Source organism: Lathamus discolor, chromosome 1 (genome assembly GCF_037157495.1).
Source record: "Lathamus discolor isolate bLatDis1 chromosome 1, bLatDis1.hap1, whole genome shotgun sequence".
In the NCBI taxonomy this organism is placed as follows: domain Eukaryota; kingdom Metazoa; phylum Chordata; class Aves; order Psittaciformes; family Psittacidae; genus Lathamus; species Lathamus discolor.
In genome coordinates, this window is record NC_088884.1 from 69,646,695 (window position 1) to 69,662,271 (window position 15,577).

At 49.9% G+C, this 15,577-nt stretch overlaps 2 protein-coding genes across 3 annotated transcripts; one reads left to right on the top strand and one right to left on the bottom strand.

Annotated features, from left to right (window-relative positions):
- Positions 1 to 2,208: 2,208 nt before the first annotated feature.
- On the bottom strand, positions 2,209 to 5,769 carry NOL12 (nucleolar protein 12). Its single transcript, XM_065678768.1, has 6 exons — positions 5,559 to 5,769; positions 5,340 to 5,445; positions 5,123 to 5,171; positions 4,584 to 4,726; positions 3,495 to 3,595; positions 2,209 to 2,843 (listed from the first exon to the last, which is right to left on the bottom strand). The coding sequence occupies exons 1-6, from the start codon at positions 5,639 to 5,641 to the stop codon at positions 2,672 to 2,674; spliced, it is 654 nt and encodes a 217-aa protein (XP_065534840.1). The 5' UTR covers positions 5,642 to 5,769; the 3' UTR covers positions 2,209 to 2,671.
- Positions 5,770 to 6,115: 346 nt separating this feature from the next.
- LOC136014028 (arf-GAP with dual PH domain-containing protein 1-like) lies at positions 6,116 to 14,428 on the top strand. Of its 2 annotated transcripts, XM_065678755.1 has the most exons (12): positions 6,116 to 6,173; positions 6,785 to 6,991; positions 7,970 to 8,100; positions 9,001 to 9,092; positions 9,179 to 9,261; positions 10,477 to 10,589; positions 11,310 to 11,456; positions 11,884 to 11,967; positions 12,316 to 12,378; positions 12,887 to 12,958; positions 13,437 to 13,668; positions 13,756 to 14,428. In XM_065678755.1, the coding sequence occupies exons 2-12, from the start codon at positions 6,901 to 6,903 to the stop codon at positions 13,782 to 13,784; spliced, it is 1,137 nt and encodes a 378-aa protein (XP_065534827.1). In that variant the 5' UTR covers positions 6,116 to 6,173; positions 6,785 to 6,900; the 3' UTR covers positions 13,785 to 14,428. The 2 variants fall into 2 exon arrangements, with proteins under 2 accessions (XP_065534827.1, XP_065534819.1); XM_065678747.1 differs by lacking the exon at positions 6,116 to 6,173 and having other exon boundaries at positions 6,439 to 6,991.
- The last annotated feature ends 1,149 nt before the right edge of the window (positions 14,429 to 15,577 follow it).

A 15,577-nucleotide genomic window follows, 5' to 3' on the forward strand; every position in this document is an offset into this window, starting at 1 on the left:
TAAGGAAGACAACAAGCTGGGGCTGAGTCAGTAATTTACATCACCAAATAAAGCTTTCATCGATCAAATGGAGAAATCAATAGTGCAGTGAACAATCCTGATGGTTCACGCCGTATAGGATGTAACAGTTCTGTTCTCAGTTTTTCCATATGCTTTGGTTTTTTAATGTGAAAACCTAACTTCCAGCAGCAACTGGAAGCTTTCAGAGCATGGAAGAGGCTGCTGGTGATTAGAGTGGACACTTGACACTTGAGAAAGGCTCAGAAGTTATTAGGGCCAGCAATACAGCAACCTAAAAGAGAGATTCTTGTAAATCACCTGGCAGCAAAATAAGACTGAACTGCTGTTGATGTCCCTCTTACTACCCCATCAGGACTACAATGAGGCAAACTAGTGCTGTCCCTATGTGCCAAGCTGCCTACAGGCTGTGGAAGGGGAAGTAATCCACAGTTCTCACTCCACACTTCCAGAGATGTCACAAACACACAGACTGTACCTTCCCTTTACAGTGGCCATCCCAGCTCCAGAGCAAACTCTTGGGGTGGGGAAGCAAAAGTCACCAGCCCACATTCATTCCACAAGACAGAATGTCCGAAGGGAAAGGTGCTGTATTACCCACACAAAGGACATCACACAATGTCCTCCAGCTTTGAACTACAGTCCCCTTGGCACACCACTCTAAGCAGAATTTCCCTCTCCTTCCCTCCTACATCCCTCTCAAACCCAACAACCACACAATGGCTCTAGAGCATATTAACTACCAGACCACAAGGAGAAATGCTTTTGTGCTCCTCTTGGACACTTTGGATGAAATCCAGCTGACCATCAGACTTTCGGCCTTGCCTTGGAGTTGTTTTCACAGCCCTGAAACAGCCAACACCCAAGGCAAGACAGGAAGGCCGGATAAGGCAGTTCATGGATTTAACGTGCATTCTGGAGCAGCCTTTCAGGCAGCGTACCAGAACTATTTTGGAGGTGAGGGAAGCGCACACACTGCATTTTCATGATGTGACTGAGGTTATTCCATGTTAGTGCTTAAGAACTCAGCTCAGATGGGACTCAGAGTCCAAGCATGCGAAGCACACGGGATAAAACAGTATCCACTTCCTCACCATTCACTTTCAGAAGAGAAAGGGAGGTACAAACGGACCCCCTGCTTCACATGCATGCCAACCCGTTCCCTCCAGAGGAAGATGCTCCAGTAGAAATTGTGTGGCTGCTGTCAGTGTTGAGATCAGACCCTTCTCAACACTCAGTGTGCGCATGCTTCAAGAAATGTTGCAGAGATCCACCAGGCTGCAGTTAGCTTTAGTGGCTGGTGGCCATCGGCATTGCTCTGATGTTTCTCCATGAAGCCTGAAGCAATGGTTTGCTCTTTCCCCTCCCATTTCTGGCATGAGGAGCATATGTACTCTCCCATTGCTGGGTTGCCAGTTTTCTGGTGTGGGTTTTGGCCACACAAGCCTTTCTTCCTTTGTCATTTCCTTGCCAGTACACATGTGGCATGGGTGGAGGCCTGGCTGACAAGGGCAGAATGGCCACCATCTCCTACAGATACCCCAGAACAGAGGCCAGCATGCTGCCTAGGCTTGCTCTTCTCATCAGAGGCTTCACTCAGTTTTGTCACCAGTATTCCTTAACCCAAACCATGCAAACTCTTTTTTTCCCCTCCTGCTGAAGGCATCCATGCTAAAAAACATATACTGAAGTCTGAAAAAGAAAGGCAATTAACTGCTGCTGACTGCAGCAGCCCTGAGGTAAAGGGCAAGGGCAGCCTCTGCCACTCCCATCCCAGAGAGGGCCACACACATACAACAAGGGCATTAGGGCATTTCATACTCCTCTGAGCTATCGCAATTAAGATCGGCACATTCAGCAGACAATGGAATGAGCCATTCCTGCTCTGGCTGGCTTGGCACCGCAGAAATAGCTCCTAGCTATTCCATTTCCCAAGCACCAGTGGATTTCAATATCCTTTAAGCACCAGGAACTATCTCCCCCCTTTCCAACTGGTACTGGCCTTGGCACAGCTGCTGTTACACTTCAAATAAGACACAAGTGGGTGGGTTTTTTTCTTAGCAAAATGACTTAATAAAGATTTAGTCACAGTGTTACCAAATTCCACCTGGCACAGGTAGCAAATAGAAAGTACCCCTGCATTCAAGTGTGGCACTGGAGAAGAAACACATGAGACAAGATGACACCCCGTCCCTATGGAAAAAGGATTTACTGCACAGGAGAAATGCCAGGGCACTGATGCACAAAAGTGGAAGCAGAGCTCTTCCAAGCCTCATAAACTGCCCTGACCATGTGCCTGTTGCACTCTGCCCCAGATCCTCTCCTTTGATAAAGCCAGGTATCAGCTCTGGAAGGGGAGGCCCAAGGACAGAAGGGTCATGCCAAACAGACACTGTGATCCCAGCAGAAGTTTTTAGAGATTCCATGGCACCCAGGCACTTAGTAGCTGGAGTTCATTGTGGAAATACATGGACAGAGTGTCCACAGTCACCCCGACTGGAGCTCAGGAGGTGAGAGGAAAGGTGATCTGGGCTCACTGCTGGTCAGAGAGCCAAGTCAACAAAGCCCTTGCCCACAGTGAGAGGGTCCCAAAGAGCAGCCAGCCAGATGGGGAGCACTGTCCTAGCTGCTGGGCTGAGCACTACTTCCTTCATCAATCTTGATCACGGCCCATTTTGCCCGTCAGCCTCCGCCGCTGAGTCTTAGTGGTCCGTCCCGTTCCGGATTTCTGGATTTTCTTGCGTGGGCCTTGCCCACGTTGGAGTCTCTTTCCTTTTCTCTTTTTCCGGCTGTGCATGTGCAGCGTGGCAGTAAGAGCAGAGATCCTGTGCAGGGCAGGAAGAGAGAAATGTTTGGAGACCAAAGTCTGCAGGAGCAAGGTGACATCACAACAAAAGCAGGAGAGCCTTGTGTGTGGCCCAGCAGGAGTAGACATCAGCCATGGTGAGCTCCAGAGGAACTCCACTGTGCTGGGCACCATCCTGGCAGGGCAGGAAACCTACAAGTTTATGTGTGCACTAACAACCACAATGAATTTTCTAAGCATTGAGCTTCCCAGCCACCACAGAGTTAAGTAATACTCTGCATTCCTGAGCTAGTTGTAAATCCTGGATACTGAAAAAACATGGAGAATGCCAAGGCTTTAGGGTCTTTTGACCTTCAATCCTAGAGACAAATTCTGCCCCCTGCAATACACCCTCCCCTGCAATATCTGCCGAGAGGAAGGGCTAGGTAAACACTTCAGGACAAAGCCTGCCCTGCGCTGCATCCTCCTCCTGCTGCTGCTGTCACCAGCGATCAATGCCAGTGGAATGGAGAGTCCGGGACAGGCTTGTGCTCTGCCAGTGCCCTCTGCTGGCTCCTGCCCAGCAGCACAGCATTCCCTGCCCTGCAGCCACACCACGGAGCTGGGAAGTAAAGATCCACATCAGCTTCCAAAGTCTAGCAGCAAGTTGCTGGAGTGAATTTATACGCACTTTTCAGACAGGAAAGGGTTTCTGGACTTCTTGGGCATTGCTTTTACAGGCTTGTTCACCACCTCTTCCCCTTTCTCTTCTTCTGATCCATCACTCTTGCCCTTAAAAAGGAAGAAAAAAAAAAACCCCTAAGATACATTTTAACAGGCAGTTTTGTGACGCTGGTGTTTCTGCTGCCTTCTTGGTTTCATTCTGTTTTGTAAACCATCTTATCATAGGTGAAGTTTCTTTGTTTTGTTCTCCACGTCCCCTGCTGTCCAAATCTCAAGGTTTCTTATTACAAGCTTTCTTTTGGAAATGGACAACCAGTGAGAAGTCCTGCAGTAACCCACCCTAAGATCCAAAAACTTCAGCATGATCTTAATGGCTGTGCAGCTGAACTCTGAACTATGAACTGAAGGTTTCCTCTTTTTTCTTAAGGTGCTATCAAAGCCTCTTCAAGTAAATTTTTGGATTATAAGACACCCTCAGAAATGTAAAAGGTTAACACAGACACTTTCCCAAAGAGCTCAAATTCAGCCAGTCATGAAGATCAAAAGGATCAAATGAACCAGGGCCTGAAAGCCTTTCTGGGACAAATATAAGATTCTCAGTTACAGTATGTTTTGAACATAAAAGCACCAGCATCCAGAAATGAATGCTTTTTTTTTATTTGTAGTCCAAGCACAGGATCATGGATAGAAGTGCCTGTTTGTCCTAATAACAATTTTTCCTGATCAGGACACATGAAAGAGACAGAAGACAGCCATGCAGCAAAGCCTGAAACCTTGCTGCTCATATTGTATTGGCTTTTAAAATACTACATTCTCACCTCCAGCCCTGTGACACCTATCACTTACACAATGTCAGTTGGGACTAGCAAAGGATTCCAGGGAGGTCTGGAGTGAGCTGCTCATGTAGGACATTTCTTCTATTTTAAAGGCCCAACATAAGCTGTTCAAAAACTAGGAAGTTAAAGAATTTCCCTTTTCATCCCTGCTCCCAGCCTGCTGCAAGTCTGTGGGCACATTCAGGGGGTACCAGCCCTATGTAGCCTGCCCCAAGGACATTTACAGCAGACACAACCAGTGAGGCAGCAAGAGGCTTTACCACAGGGGTGGTCAGTCCCAGCTGGCGTGCCCCGGAGAGGTCCAGGTCGCTGATGGTGGTCACAGTTACAATGTGGTTCGGGTGGTTGATGTTCACAGACTCCGTGCGTGATGTCACCAAGTGCTCCAGCTCATCAGCCTCATCTGGGGAGATGAAAAAGGTCCTGCACTGCAAAGCACCCCATCTTCCACAAGATACATTTGCTTGTCCCTGCAGTGCCATGCTCAGGAGGAACCCACCCTCTGCATCCAGGGTGAAAGGGCTTGAACACCAGCACTACAAGCATAAAGGGCAAGCTTCTTCTCCCGGCATAGGACTTGAAGATGCCCTCTTGCTTGCTCCTTTCTGCACACCCTCCTACCCCCTATTCCACCAGGACACGAGGGCTGCAGTGGTCACTACTCAGATTGCTGCCCAGGGGGAACTCTAGAGGAGCAAGGAGCTGATGCTGTGGGACAGTGTGCGAGCACTCCTGCTCTTATCACCCAGCCAACAGCGTCGGACCACGGGCATCCCGACACCGAGGGCCCAGCACCTACCGAGCGCCTCCTCCCTCTCGCTCAGCATCTTCAGGTACTCCTGGTGCCTCTGAGGGGGATTGAAGCAGGTCACTGCGGCAGCCCTGCCGCTGCAGCCGCCACCCCTCCGACCCCAGACCCTCCTGCCCTGCGGCCTGCCCGCCATGGCGGGAGGCGGGCATCCCGCACCCACGGAGGGGCGATGGGGGGGGGTTGTGTGTGGTGTTTGTAGGGGTACCTCCTCCTTCAGCTTCCTCTGCTCCTCCTTAAGCTTCCGCTTGATCTCGTCCAGAGCCGCCTTCCTCCGCTCCACCTTCCTCTTGTGGAAGCCGGTCAGGTACTCCCTGCCGCCGGCAACACCGAACCACCCGGCGTTTAGCGATCCCTTCACCGGGAGATATCCCCACCCCGTCGCAACATAACAAACAAACACACACACTCCCGCTCCCGGCCTCACCTCCGCCTGTCCTCGTCAAAAGTCACCACCAGCCGGCCCTCTCTGCCGCCTGTACCATGCTGCTTCTTCTTCTTGCGGCCCATGGCGGTACCACGCTGCCAGTACCACGCTGCCGCCCGCCCCTTCCGCCGTGAGGGGCGGCCCCGCCCCGCCCGCCATGTTTCGCCGGGCGGTGGGGCTGACGGGATGGCTGCCTCAGCCTGAAGGAGCGGAGTGGGGCCAGCATCGTGTCCTCTTATCCCGTTGGTGTGTGGGAGCTGTGTGCGTCCCCTCACCTGAGCATAGCTGTGTGTTCTGCCCCCAGGCTGGGGTGGGAGAGAGAAGCCACTTGGCAGCTGGCTCTTCCCATCCCTGGGGTGGATGGAGGCTTCCTTCAGGTGTGGGTGCCTCCAGCTCCCTCCTGCCTCCAGCTGCCTCCCAGCAAAGGGTTTTTGCAGTGCTGCGGTGTGCTGATCTTTCACCTTGAGATGTGTTCTCAGTATTGCACGTTTCCATCTGTTTAATAAAGGTTTTTCCTCCAAATTTCATCAGGAAACATCCAAGAGCTTATTTCAAGCTATCATTGGTGTTAGTGGCACCTGTGCTGCGCCTCTTAGCCCATGAAGACAACTCGGGGTATGTGTCTGGGCTCTTTAGACTGGGTCTCCGATACGCAGGCCCTGGCTCAACAGCCTTGGTTTCTGTAGTGACAGGCACCAGCAGGAGTTGGAGGGGGGCATCAGCACTGCCGTGTTCTTGGATGAGGGTTTGGGTGACTTTGGCTGAACTCTTGAACTTGCTTGCCCTCTGGTCCTCGCTTTAAAGGTGTGCGTGCAGTGCCCGTGTGGTGGCCAGTTGCGTGCTGCAAGCTCCTGAGGTGCTGCAAGGCCAGCCCACACCACCCCCCGTGTCACAGAGCGTGATGAGCCCTGACACGAGTCCTGACAGGGCTGGTGGCCGCTGTCTGCGGCCGCCTCGCCTTTATCAACTTGCTCCCTGCTGCGCTCTCTTCCCGGCCTGTCCCTTCACCAGCAGAAATGCGGAAAAACCAGTTCTGTGGTTAATTGCTGCACTTCCCTCCACGCCCAAGGGGCAGGTCTCCTCCTCCTGCCCACAGCCTGCCTGCACTTCAGCCTCTTCGCCCCTGCCTGCGCTCAGCCGGCTCAGGTGTGCCGTTAAGGCCTCCAACGCTCCTACCATTAACCTTACGGCTTCTCCTGCTTTCTCTGTTTCCTGCTCTCTGCCAGAGCTGTTGTCCCGCCGGTGGCTCCTTCTCCCTCGGGTTGGCCTGCAGGTGCAGAAGGCGCAGGCTGCCCTCCTGCTCCTGCCCTGCTCTGCCTGGGAGGGATAGCGCTGGGACGTGATGGCTGGGGGACACGAGCGGAGCATGAAGGCCCTGAAGGAGGTGTGGAGAAGAGCAGAAAACTCTTTATGTGCAGACTGTGGGAAGCCAGGTGAGTCCCCAAGGGCTGCTGGAAGAAGAGTTGGAAGCGGGGGCTGCTCTCTAACAGCTCTTGGGCTGCACGGGAGCCTGGAGTAGAGGGGAAGGACAGTCATTGCACTGGGTATTTGCTTCTTCTCCCTGGAGGTGAGTTGGCAAGGGAGGAGGAAGGAGATGCTGCCACAGTGCTGGTGGGAAGAAGGATGGGGATGCGGTAGTGCCCGATGAGCAGGGGCTGTGTAGCTGCAGCACCGTGGGTTGTAGCCATGTCAGATCTCCAGCACAAATCAAGGTCATGCCTAGTCAGGACCTGACAGGAAAGCTCGCAGTGAAATCCTAACTGCTCCACAAAGAAGGAGTGATTCAGGAGGGTATTGTCTCCTGTGACTCAGCTGAGCAGACAACCTGCTACAGGCACCTTGGAGATTTCCCTTCCTGAAGGGCTTGCTCTCTTCAAAGGGTACCCAGTTTGAGGTCCTATGGGCACTGCTAAAAACACTCATCATGGTCTTCCCAAAAGGGGCACATGGAGCATACCATCCAAGCCAAATTAAGATTGGGATAATTGGTATCATTTCACCTTCTTAAATTCTTCCAGGAAAATTTTGGATTCAGGGCTTCTTTCCACTTCTGGCGCTAAATACCGTTGCAGGTTTGCTGTATTGCACTAAACTGCTGGAGTCTTTTCCCAGAGGTGGTTTCACTTTCATCGTGGGTGACTCCTTATGCAAAGGGAATTTTTTGAGCACTTTATGTTTTTCAAGGTTCAGGTTAATAAAGATTCAGATGAAGTTGTTGAAGTGGGGAGGATGGGGGGCTACAATAGCTATGCTTTTTCCTAACCAGCATATATACTTTGGGTGTTAATTAGTTGGTTCAGATGAAACTGTGGTCACCCAGCTCTCTGTTTCTCAGGACTACGTTCTCAGTTGAGGTATACATCCGAGGGGAATTTACCACTTCTAGTCATACCCTTTTTTTATACCCTCAGATCCTGACTGGGCATCCTCTACTCTTGGTGTTTTTATATGCCTCAGCTGTTCAGGAATTCACCGCAACATCCCTAGCATCAGCAAAGTCAAATCCCTGAAGATGGACCACTGGGATGATGCTCAGGTGCAGGTGAGATCTTTATCCCCATTGGTATGTCAGGTGAGTTGGGTCTAGGTCACACACTAACTGCCCTGCGAAAGTCAGCCCTTTGACTGCACAGAGTTGAAGATATAGTCTGATTTAATCTGTCCCTTTGCTACTCATGCTCTGGATACTTGTGCAGGGAGAGCTCCCCATTAACCCACTGGGAGAGACCGGATGCCTTTGCCTTATGTGTCTCCCCATGTCCTGTTGTTTTAGGGTAAATGTAGAGCTCTTGCAATGTATTTTGCCAAGGCTCAGGCTCTTTGTTGCTCCAGATTACTCATTTCCCACTCACCAGCACCATCCAGCCTCAATGTCTTCTCTTGGATTCAGCAGTCCGAGGGAAAAATTTGGGGCAATTCCATGCTTTGAGATTCCAGATATAATGTGATCTCTTGAGAAAAATGGCATTTGTGGGAACTTGACTTCTCTCTGTTACGCTCCCCTCAACCCGTAAATCTTCAGGGGACTGGAAACATTTTCTGGAGATCCAAAGAAAATAATCTGTATCTTGCTGCTCTTTGGAGAGGAGCAAAGAGTTTTGGAATGTCCCCCCAGAAGGCATTGCATAGCTGTTGAACACGGTGTCCGCAGTGATGTGGGGCATGGCAGCAAATCCACTGAGTGTGTGTGCACCCGGCCCCACGGAAGTGACATTTATGGCATTCTTTTGATTCAGGTGCAATGTAACTTCTAAGAGTAGACAGGACCTTTGAGATCCACCTTTATGGAGCCAGACGTTACTGGGATGTCGCAATGGAGGGGAAGAAGAATGCTCCATTAGAGCTTGATGTGCATCTAGCCCTGTAGTGGGTCAGGAAAGAAAAAGGTCCAACATTACTCAGCATCAAAGGGAAGGCACTAACTCTCTGTCTAATTCTGCAGTTTCTGGCCAAGCATGGGAATGCTGTGACTAAGGGCATATATGAAGCTTACATCCCTATTTACTATTACCAGCCAACCTACAGTGACTGCCAGTAAGTTGCTGCACAGAAGAAAAGGGGGAATGGCAGTTCTGGGTTCCTCTATGTGTTTCTGAGCTACCTGTCACCTCTCTCCCTAGTGTGCTGAGAGAACAGTGGATACGGGCCAAATATGAACGCAGAGAGTTCACTGAGCCAGGAAAACAGCTGCCGTATTCTGATGGTAAGAGCAGAGCACAGCATCAAAATATCCTGCCTGTTGCCTTTGGTGGAAGATTTTGAGTGCCATGAGAAGAAAGCTGATAGTGTCAGAGTGGTAAATCCCACAAGTACTCCTGAGAACCCAGCTGGTATTTATAGGGTATCGTGTTTTTTGGAGAGGGGATTCAGTTGTGGCCAGTGTAGGTTGGTATTGCCATGGGTTGCTTCCATGCTTTTTCAAAGGCATTTTCTGTCCTGTTGGAGCCAGACCTCTTCAATAAGGAATTTCTGCCCTGCTGCAAACTACTCCCTCCAACCATGGCAGCTGTCTTTGAAATGCCACTGCCAGTGCTGTGACACAAGGTGCTGGAGCCCCAGGGCCTGTAGAGTTGAGTGGGAAGAGTTCTGGTCCTACACCAGGGTCCAGGACTCTGGTGTTCACAGGAAAGATGGCTCTCATGCTGTTAGAGACAGTAGTGAAAGCCAGAATAGGAGGTGGGAAGCATCTGGGAATGTCAATTTATCTGGGCTGCGAACTGAGGAGCAACCACCATCTTCAGCTGTAAGCCAGAGGTGGGACCTCTCCTTCTCAGATGTTTGTTCTCAGCAATAGTTCATCATGTTCATGCTGTATTCAACTCTGGGGCTTCCAACACAAGAAGGATGTGGACCTGGTTGAGCAAGTCCAGAGGATGGCCATGAAGATGATCAGGGGGCTGGAGCACCTCTGCTATGGAGACAAGCTGAGAGAGTTGGGCTTGTTCTGGAGAAGAGAAGGTTTCAAAGAGACCTTATAGCTGCTTCCAGTACCTAAAAGGGCCTACAAGAAATCTGGAGAGGGACTTCTTACAAGGACATGTAGCGATAGGACGAAGGGGAATGGTTTTAAATTGAAAGAGGGTAAATTTAGATTAGGTATTAGGAGGAAGTTCTTTACTGTGAGGGTGGTGAGGCCCTGGCACAGGTTGCCCAGAGAAGCTGTGGCTGCCCCCTCCCTGGCAGTGTTCAAGGCCAGGTTGGGCGGGGCTTGGAGCAACCTGGTCTGGTGGAAGGTGTCCCTGCCCGTGGCAGGGGGTTGGAACTGGATGAGCTCTAAGGTCCCTTCCAACCCAAACCGTTCTGTGGTTCTATGTGCTTTATCCCAGAGATATGTCTGGGACCCCAGGCTGCATGCAGCTCTCTGATGCCTACCATGCTTGTGAGAGGATGCTTTTAAAAGTGGCCTTTCTGCTCCTAGGGGTGAAGGAAGGCATCCTCTGGAAGCGAGGTCGAGACAACGGGCAGTTCCTACCCCGCAAGTTCCTCTTGTCTGAGAGAGAGGGATGTCTGAAGTATTTCACAAAGCAGGATGTGAGTATGGTGATCAACTCCCAAGCCAGTGCATACTCCACTCAGAGCAGCGCAGGCACAGAGGTGTTTCTATTTCATATGCAAGGCAACCTGTTTCTGAGGTTGCCTGCCTTACCTCAGACCAGGAATGATGACAGAAACATGTATCTGAAGGGAGAGGTCCCCTTCCTACTATCAGGGTGACATTTCCCCATGCCCTCCCTTTGTGCTTTTCTATACCCTTCCCTCACTGCTGATAAAAGGTTTGATCTTTCACTGGTGGATGGATGCCCCACCCCTGGAAACATTCAAGGTGAGGCTGGACAGAGCTCTGAGCAACCTCATCTAGTTGAAAATGTCCCAGCTTGTTTCAGAGGAGTTGGACTAAATGGTCTTTAAGGTCACTTCCAACCCAAAGTGTTCTACGTTTCTATGATTCTAGGAGTGGGCTCTTTCCTTTTGAGGTCAGTTAGCCTTTAGACCGGCTCAGCTGTAAAGTCAGATGCACTCCCAGTGTGCTATTGGCAGTTCCAGGGTAGGCACAGGTCAAATGTAAAATGGGGGGTGTGTGTGTCCACTTTTTGAGCTTGAGCACAGCACATGGTGAAGGGAGTGTGTGCTACAATAATTTTGTTGGGTGGGAGCAGTTACTACCTTTAAGACCACTGACCCTCGCTTACCCTACAAAGTGTCTTTCCCACTAGGATTGCTTATGCATGACCAATGCTATTCTATTTTCAGGCCAAAGAACCCAAAATCAATATTAAAATAGATGTCATCAATGCTACATTTCAACCAGTGAAGATTGGGAACCCCAATGGCCTGCAGATCACCTATCTCAAAGACAACAAGACCCGGAACATATTTGTCTACCATGAAAGTGGAAAGGTATTTCATATTAGCATCAAACATTGCAAAGCAATTGAGGTGATCTGAGAAGCTGGTGATACTAAATAGTCTGAAGCATGGGTAGGACAAGGTATGTGTGTGTGAGTCATTGTAGGTAGGTAACAGGATGGGGGTTCTGGCTCTGTGTCTGTGTGTCTGAAAGAGTTTTGCTGCAGGGAGTAGGGCAGGAGCACTGACTGAATTAGTCTGTGTGGAAGGAGCTGCCACAGAAGATGTGCAAATGTGCTGCTGCCTGTGGGTGTGGGGAGTGGGGCAGCCGTGCTGTTTGTGTGTGAGGGAGATGATATAGGTGCTGGGGAGGGAGACCTGGCTGTGTTTGTAGCTGACATAGGGTTGAGCTGGGTGAATTTAGATGGCTCAGTGTTGCTCTGCCTAAGTTTTCTGTCCTGTCCTTTTCCATTCTCAGGAGGTAGTGGACTGGTTCAATGCCATTCGCTCTGTGCAGTTCCATTATCTGAAGGTAGCATTTCCCATTGCCAGTGATAATGAGGTAAGGCAGCACTGGAGTGCAGTGCTGAGTCTTCTACTGGTACTTGGTGATGTGATAAAAGAGACCATTAGTTACTATTAGAAGCCCAGGTACAGAAGTAGAAATTGCAGTATTTAGATAGAGGGGTGAGAAAGTGTGTGTAGAAGTGCCTGTGGTGGCCTGAGAACAACTGCTTTCTGCCATTTCTGGGCACTTTGAAGGCAGAAGTCACTCCTGGCTAGGCAGTTCTTCAAACATTAATATAAAAGGCAGCCGAGTTTGAGGGATAGAAGGAGGGGGAGGGAGAGGAGCAAAAGCAGATAGCAAAGAAACGTGGCTAAGTTTATCTGACTCTTGCCTTTTTGTCAGATAAAAAATCGGCTGACAAGAAACTTCCTGAAGGAGGGATACATGGAGAAGACTGGTCCCAAGGTGAGCTGCTGTGGGGAGAAAATCTAGCAGGGACCTGCCAGAGAGTCACTGACCTTCCCTACTTCAATGTTTTTCTCCTGCTGTTTCCCCATTCCCCCCTGACTCTTTAGACACCCGTGGGAACAGTGTGTGTGCACCAAGGGAGGGGACAATAAAAGGAAGGGGAAGGACACATGTGAAAGTAGATGAAGCCAGAGTCCCTGCTTTCTCCCAGAACAACAGATGTCTCTGCATGTGTCTGTGTGTGCGTGACCTTACAGGTATTTAGTGTCTAGATTTCTCCTGTCTGAACTCTGGGGTTCTTCACAGAAGCCCAAGAGTTGGGGACAGCAGTTGGGACTGAAAAAACCGATACTGATCCCCACTCTCAGCTCAGAAAGGGTGAGGAGGAGGTTGCTTTAAGGCAGGGGCTTGGTTCAAGCGGTTGGGATGAATTTTGGGTATCCATTCGCACTGCTCGCAGCAGAGGGCACTGTCCGCTTACATATGTCACCTCTTCCCTTCACAGCAGAGAGAGGCTTTTAAGAAGCGCTGGTTCACGCTGGATCACCGCAGGCTCACGTACTTCAAGGACCCTTTGGTGAGCGGGAGATCTGACCTCTGGCAGCTGCAGGCAACAGTGCTGTCGGCAGGGTCACAGTGCAATCAGAGTCTTTGCTCTGCAGTAAGGCAGGCTTGCAGATTCCCCAGCTGCTTTGAATGGGCTCTAGGTCTTCCCCTTTCCATCTCAGTTCATTGTATGCTTTCTCTATTTGTTTCACTGCCTGTGACCAACGGGAACAGGGAGGGCAGTAAAAATGGTGATGGGGAGGAGAGTGACATGGGGGCTGACATGGAGCAGTGTTTCCTTTCTCAGACCTCTCTAGATCTATGCTCTGAATTTTTCCTTTCTGCTGCTGCCTTTGAGCATTGCCTCCCTGCTTCTCTGAATTCTCTGACCTCCCCTGATCACCATCTCTGGTCCTCACCCACTCTCCTCCCGTCCTTAGGTGCTCTGCTATTATTCCCTGGTTCTTCTGGGATTCCGTAAACCTCACTTTTTCCCCTCTGATGTGCAGGATGCATTTGCTAAAGGTGAAGTGTTCGTGGGCAGCAGAGATAATGGATATAGCGTCCAGAAGGGATTGCCTACAGGGACACAGGGCAACTTCTCTTGGCACTATGGCCTTACCATCGTCACCCCCGACCGGGAATACCTCTTCACCTGTGAGACAGAGACTGACCAGCTGGACTGGATCTCAGCCTTCACCAGTGTCATCAACCAGGCCATGACACCACAAGAATATGCAAGTAAGTGCCTGGGTGCTGTTTCCTTCCCCTCCTGCTACTCCAGTTCAGGGTATTGCCCTAATGCACTACCTTTTTCCTTCACTACAGTTGAAGCCTACTTCAAGTTTAAATCCTAGGAAGCCATGGAGGAGCCTGCTATGACTTGACTCTACCTGGTCCTGTTGCTGGGCTGTCAGGAGAGGAGATCAACATCAGAGAAACACAGTGCTCTTGAAGCACCCTTTGAAGCACTTTCTTCCCCCATAGATGGTCCACTTAGTTTTGAGCACCCGATTAAGCTGCTTCCTTTCAAGTACAAGACTTTGAGAGTCTGAATCCTCAGTGCAACCTGTCACTGTTAAATTGCTGTGACATGACTGGATGCTGGCAGGCCTTGCCTGTCAATTGGGCCTTGAAAACGTGGCACTTGCTATGTTGGACTTGGGACCCAGCATCACTCCTGCATGAAACTGCAGGCAACCACAAACCTTAAGAAAACAGCTGCCTGGTTGGAACTAAGCCCCAGCAGGTTGCAGGGGCTTCTGGACTGGGAGACCTGTTCTTTTACAAGAAATGGTTTCTCTGCTGGCGTCAGAGATGTGAAACATGTACATATTTGATCAGAGCTGTAGTTGAGAAAGGTCACTTAAAAGATGTAAACCAACAGCCAGATGTGAAGCCTGTTTCGTCCTGCTGTGTATGGGCTTGAAAGCTTCTTCAGACCTTCCTTTGATTGCTACAGAGAAGAGAGAAGCTCAGAAACAATGTGTGGGTATACATATGTGTATGTGGATAACGTGTGTGTGTGTGTGTGTGTGTGTGTGTGTGCGTGCACGTAACAAAAAGTGATGGGAGGTGGAATACTGACCTTGGAAAGATACTGTGGGGGATATTCATGCCACTGAAGTTCAGCTGTCAAATCTGAGTCTGTAGTCAAACCGATGGAGAGAGGATGTGTCCTGCAGAGAGCAGCTTATGGCATGTCTGATACAGAGTTCTGACTCTGTTGTCTTTACTAGAACCTTGAGGTTGATGTCCAAAGACATCATGGATTCCCTCATTCTCTATGTCAAAGGCCTATGTCAAAAGCCTGGCATTTTCATTCTGCCCTGTACATTACATATGTTTATATTGTATACCACATATACATATGTTTTTATGCATTAGTGTAACAGGGAAGTGTATATGTTCATATCCTTCTAGTAACAGTTAGCCCTAACCACTACATCAACCCATGATTCATATGTTAAAGATCATCTCTTAAAGCTCTTCTGGCAGAGCTGCACTTCATGTGCTGGAAGGACGAGCTGAGTTCTGCTGATGGCTGTAGTATTTGATGTGTCTGCAGCTTTACACCAGTAGTGTGAGAGCAGGCATCTCGTGTGTTAAGGGAGCTAACTGGAATTAATGAGGTAACCAGTATTTTAATTAGCTTGTAAAGAAATACATTTAAAAATCTCACTGTAATTTATTTTAATTTCCTAAATGAAGTTAGGAGGCTAACAGTAGTTAGCTGAGCTGCTGACTACTAAGGTATGAGGCTTAGAGTTTCTTGAGAAACAAAAAGGACAGACAATCAGAGCAAAGAGCTGTAGGTATGCATTGCATTTCCTGGGGCATGTAAACTGTGGATTTTTCCATCAGAGCAGTGGGCAAAGTCATGGTCCCCCTCTGGCTCCCTGGGGAGCCCTCTTTGTGCTGAAACTACCAGAACCTGTTGGGAGCATCGACTTCCTAGGTGAAGAGCAGCACCATGAGTGTTACCTGAGAGGAATGAGGCTAAAATGCGAGTGAAGAAAGGGCAGGGAGCATTGGCTACGGGAACACCAGGGCATAGGTGCCATGCAATGATTCCCCGCTAGAAGGCGATGGTGCCTACCTAACAGGCTCACAGCAGGGAGGAGCAGCGCCCGGTCATAGAGAGTATGAT

What these genes read in the sequence shown, in the direction of transcription:
- LOC136014028 (XM_065678755.1), top strand. Translation starts at nt 6,901, where the DNA reads ATGGCTGGGGGACACGAGCGGAGCATGAAGGCCCTGAAGGAGGTGTGG. An exon ending in TGGAGAAGACTGGTCCCAAG is followed by an intron (nt 12,379 to 12,886) that starts GTGAGCTGCTGT and finishes TTCCCTTCACAG; the next exon opens with CAGAGAGAGGCTTTTAAGAA. An exon ending in GACACCACAAGAATATGCAA is followed by an intron (nt 13,669 to 13,755) that starts GTAAGTGCCTGG and finishes CCTTCACTACAG; the next exon opens with TTGAAGCCTACTTCAAGTTT.
- NOL12 (XM_065678768.1), bottom strand. Translation starts at nt 5,641, where the DNA reads ATGGGCCGCAAGAAGAAGAAGCAGCATGGTACAGGCGGCAGAGAGGGC. An exon ending in CGAGAGGGAGGAGGCGCTCG is followed by an intron (nt 4,727 to 5,122) that starts GTAGGTGCTGGG and finishes TCATCTCCCCAG; the next exon opens with ATGAGGCTGATGAGCTGGAG. An exon ending in TGGGACTGACCACCCCTGTG is followed by an intron (nt 3,596 to 4,583) that starts GTAAAGCCTCTT and finishes TTCCTTTTTAAG; the next exon opens with GGCAAGAGTGATGGATCAGA.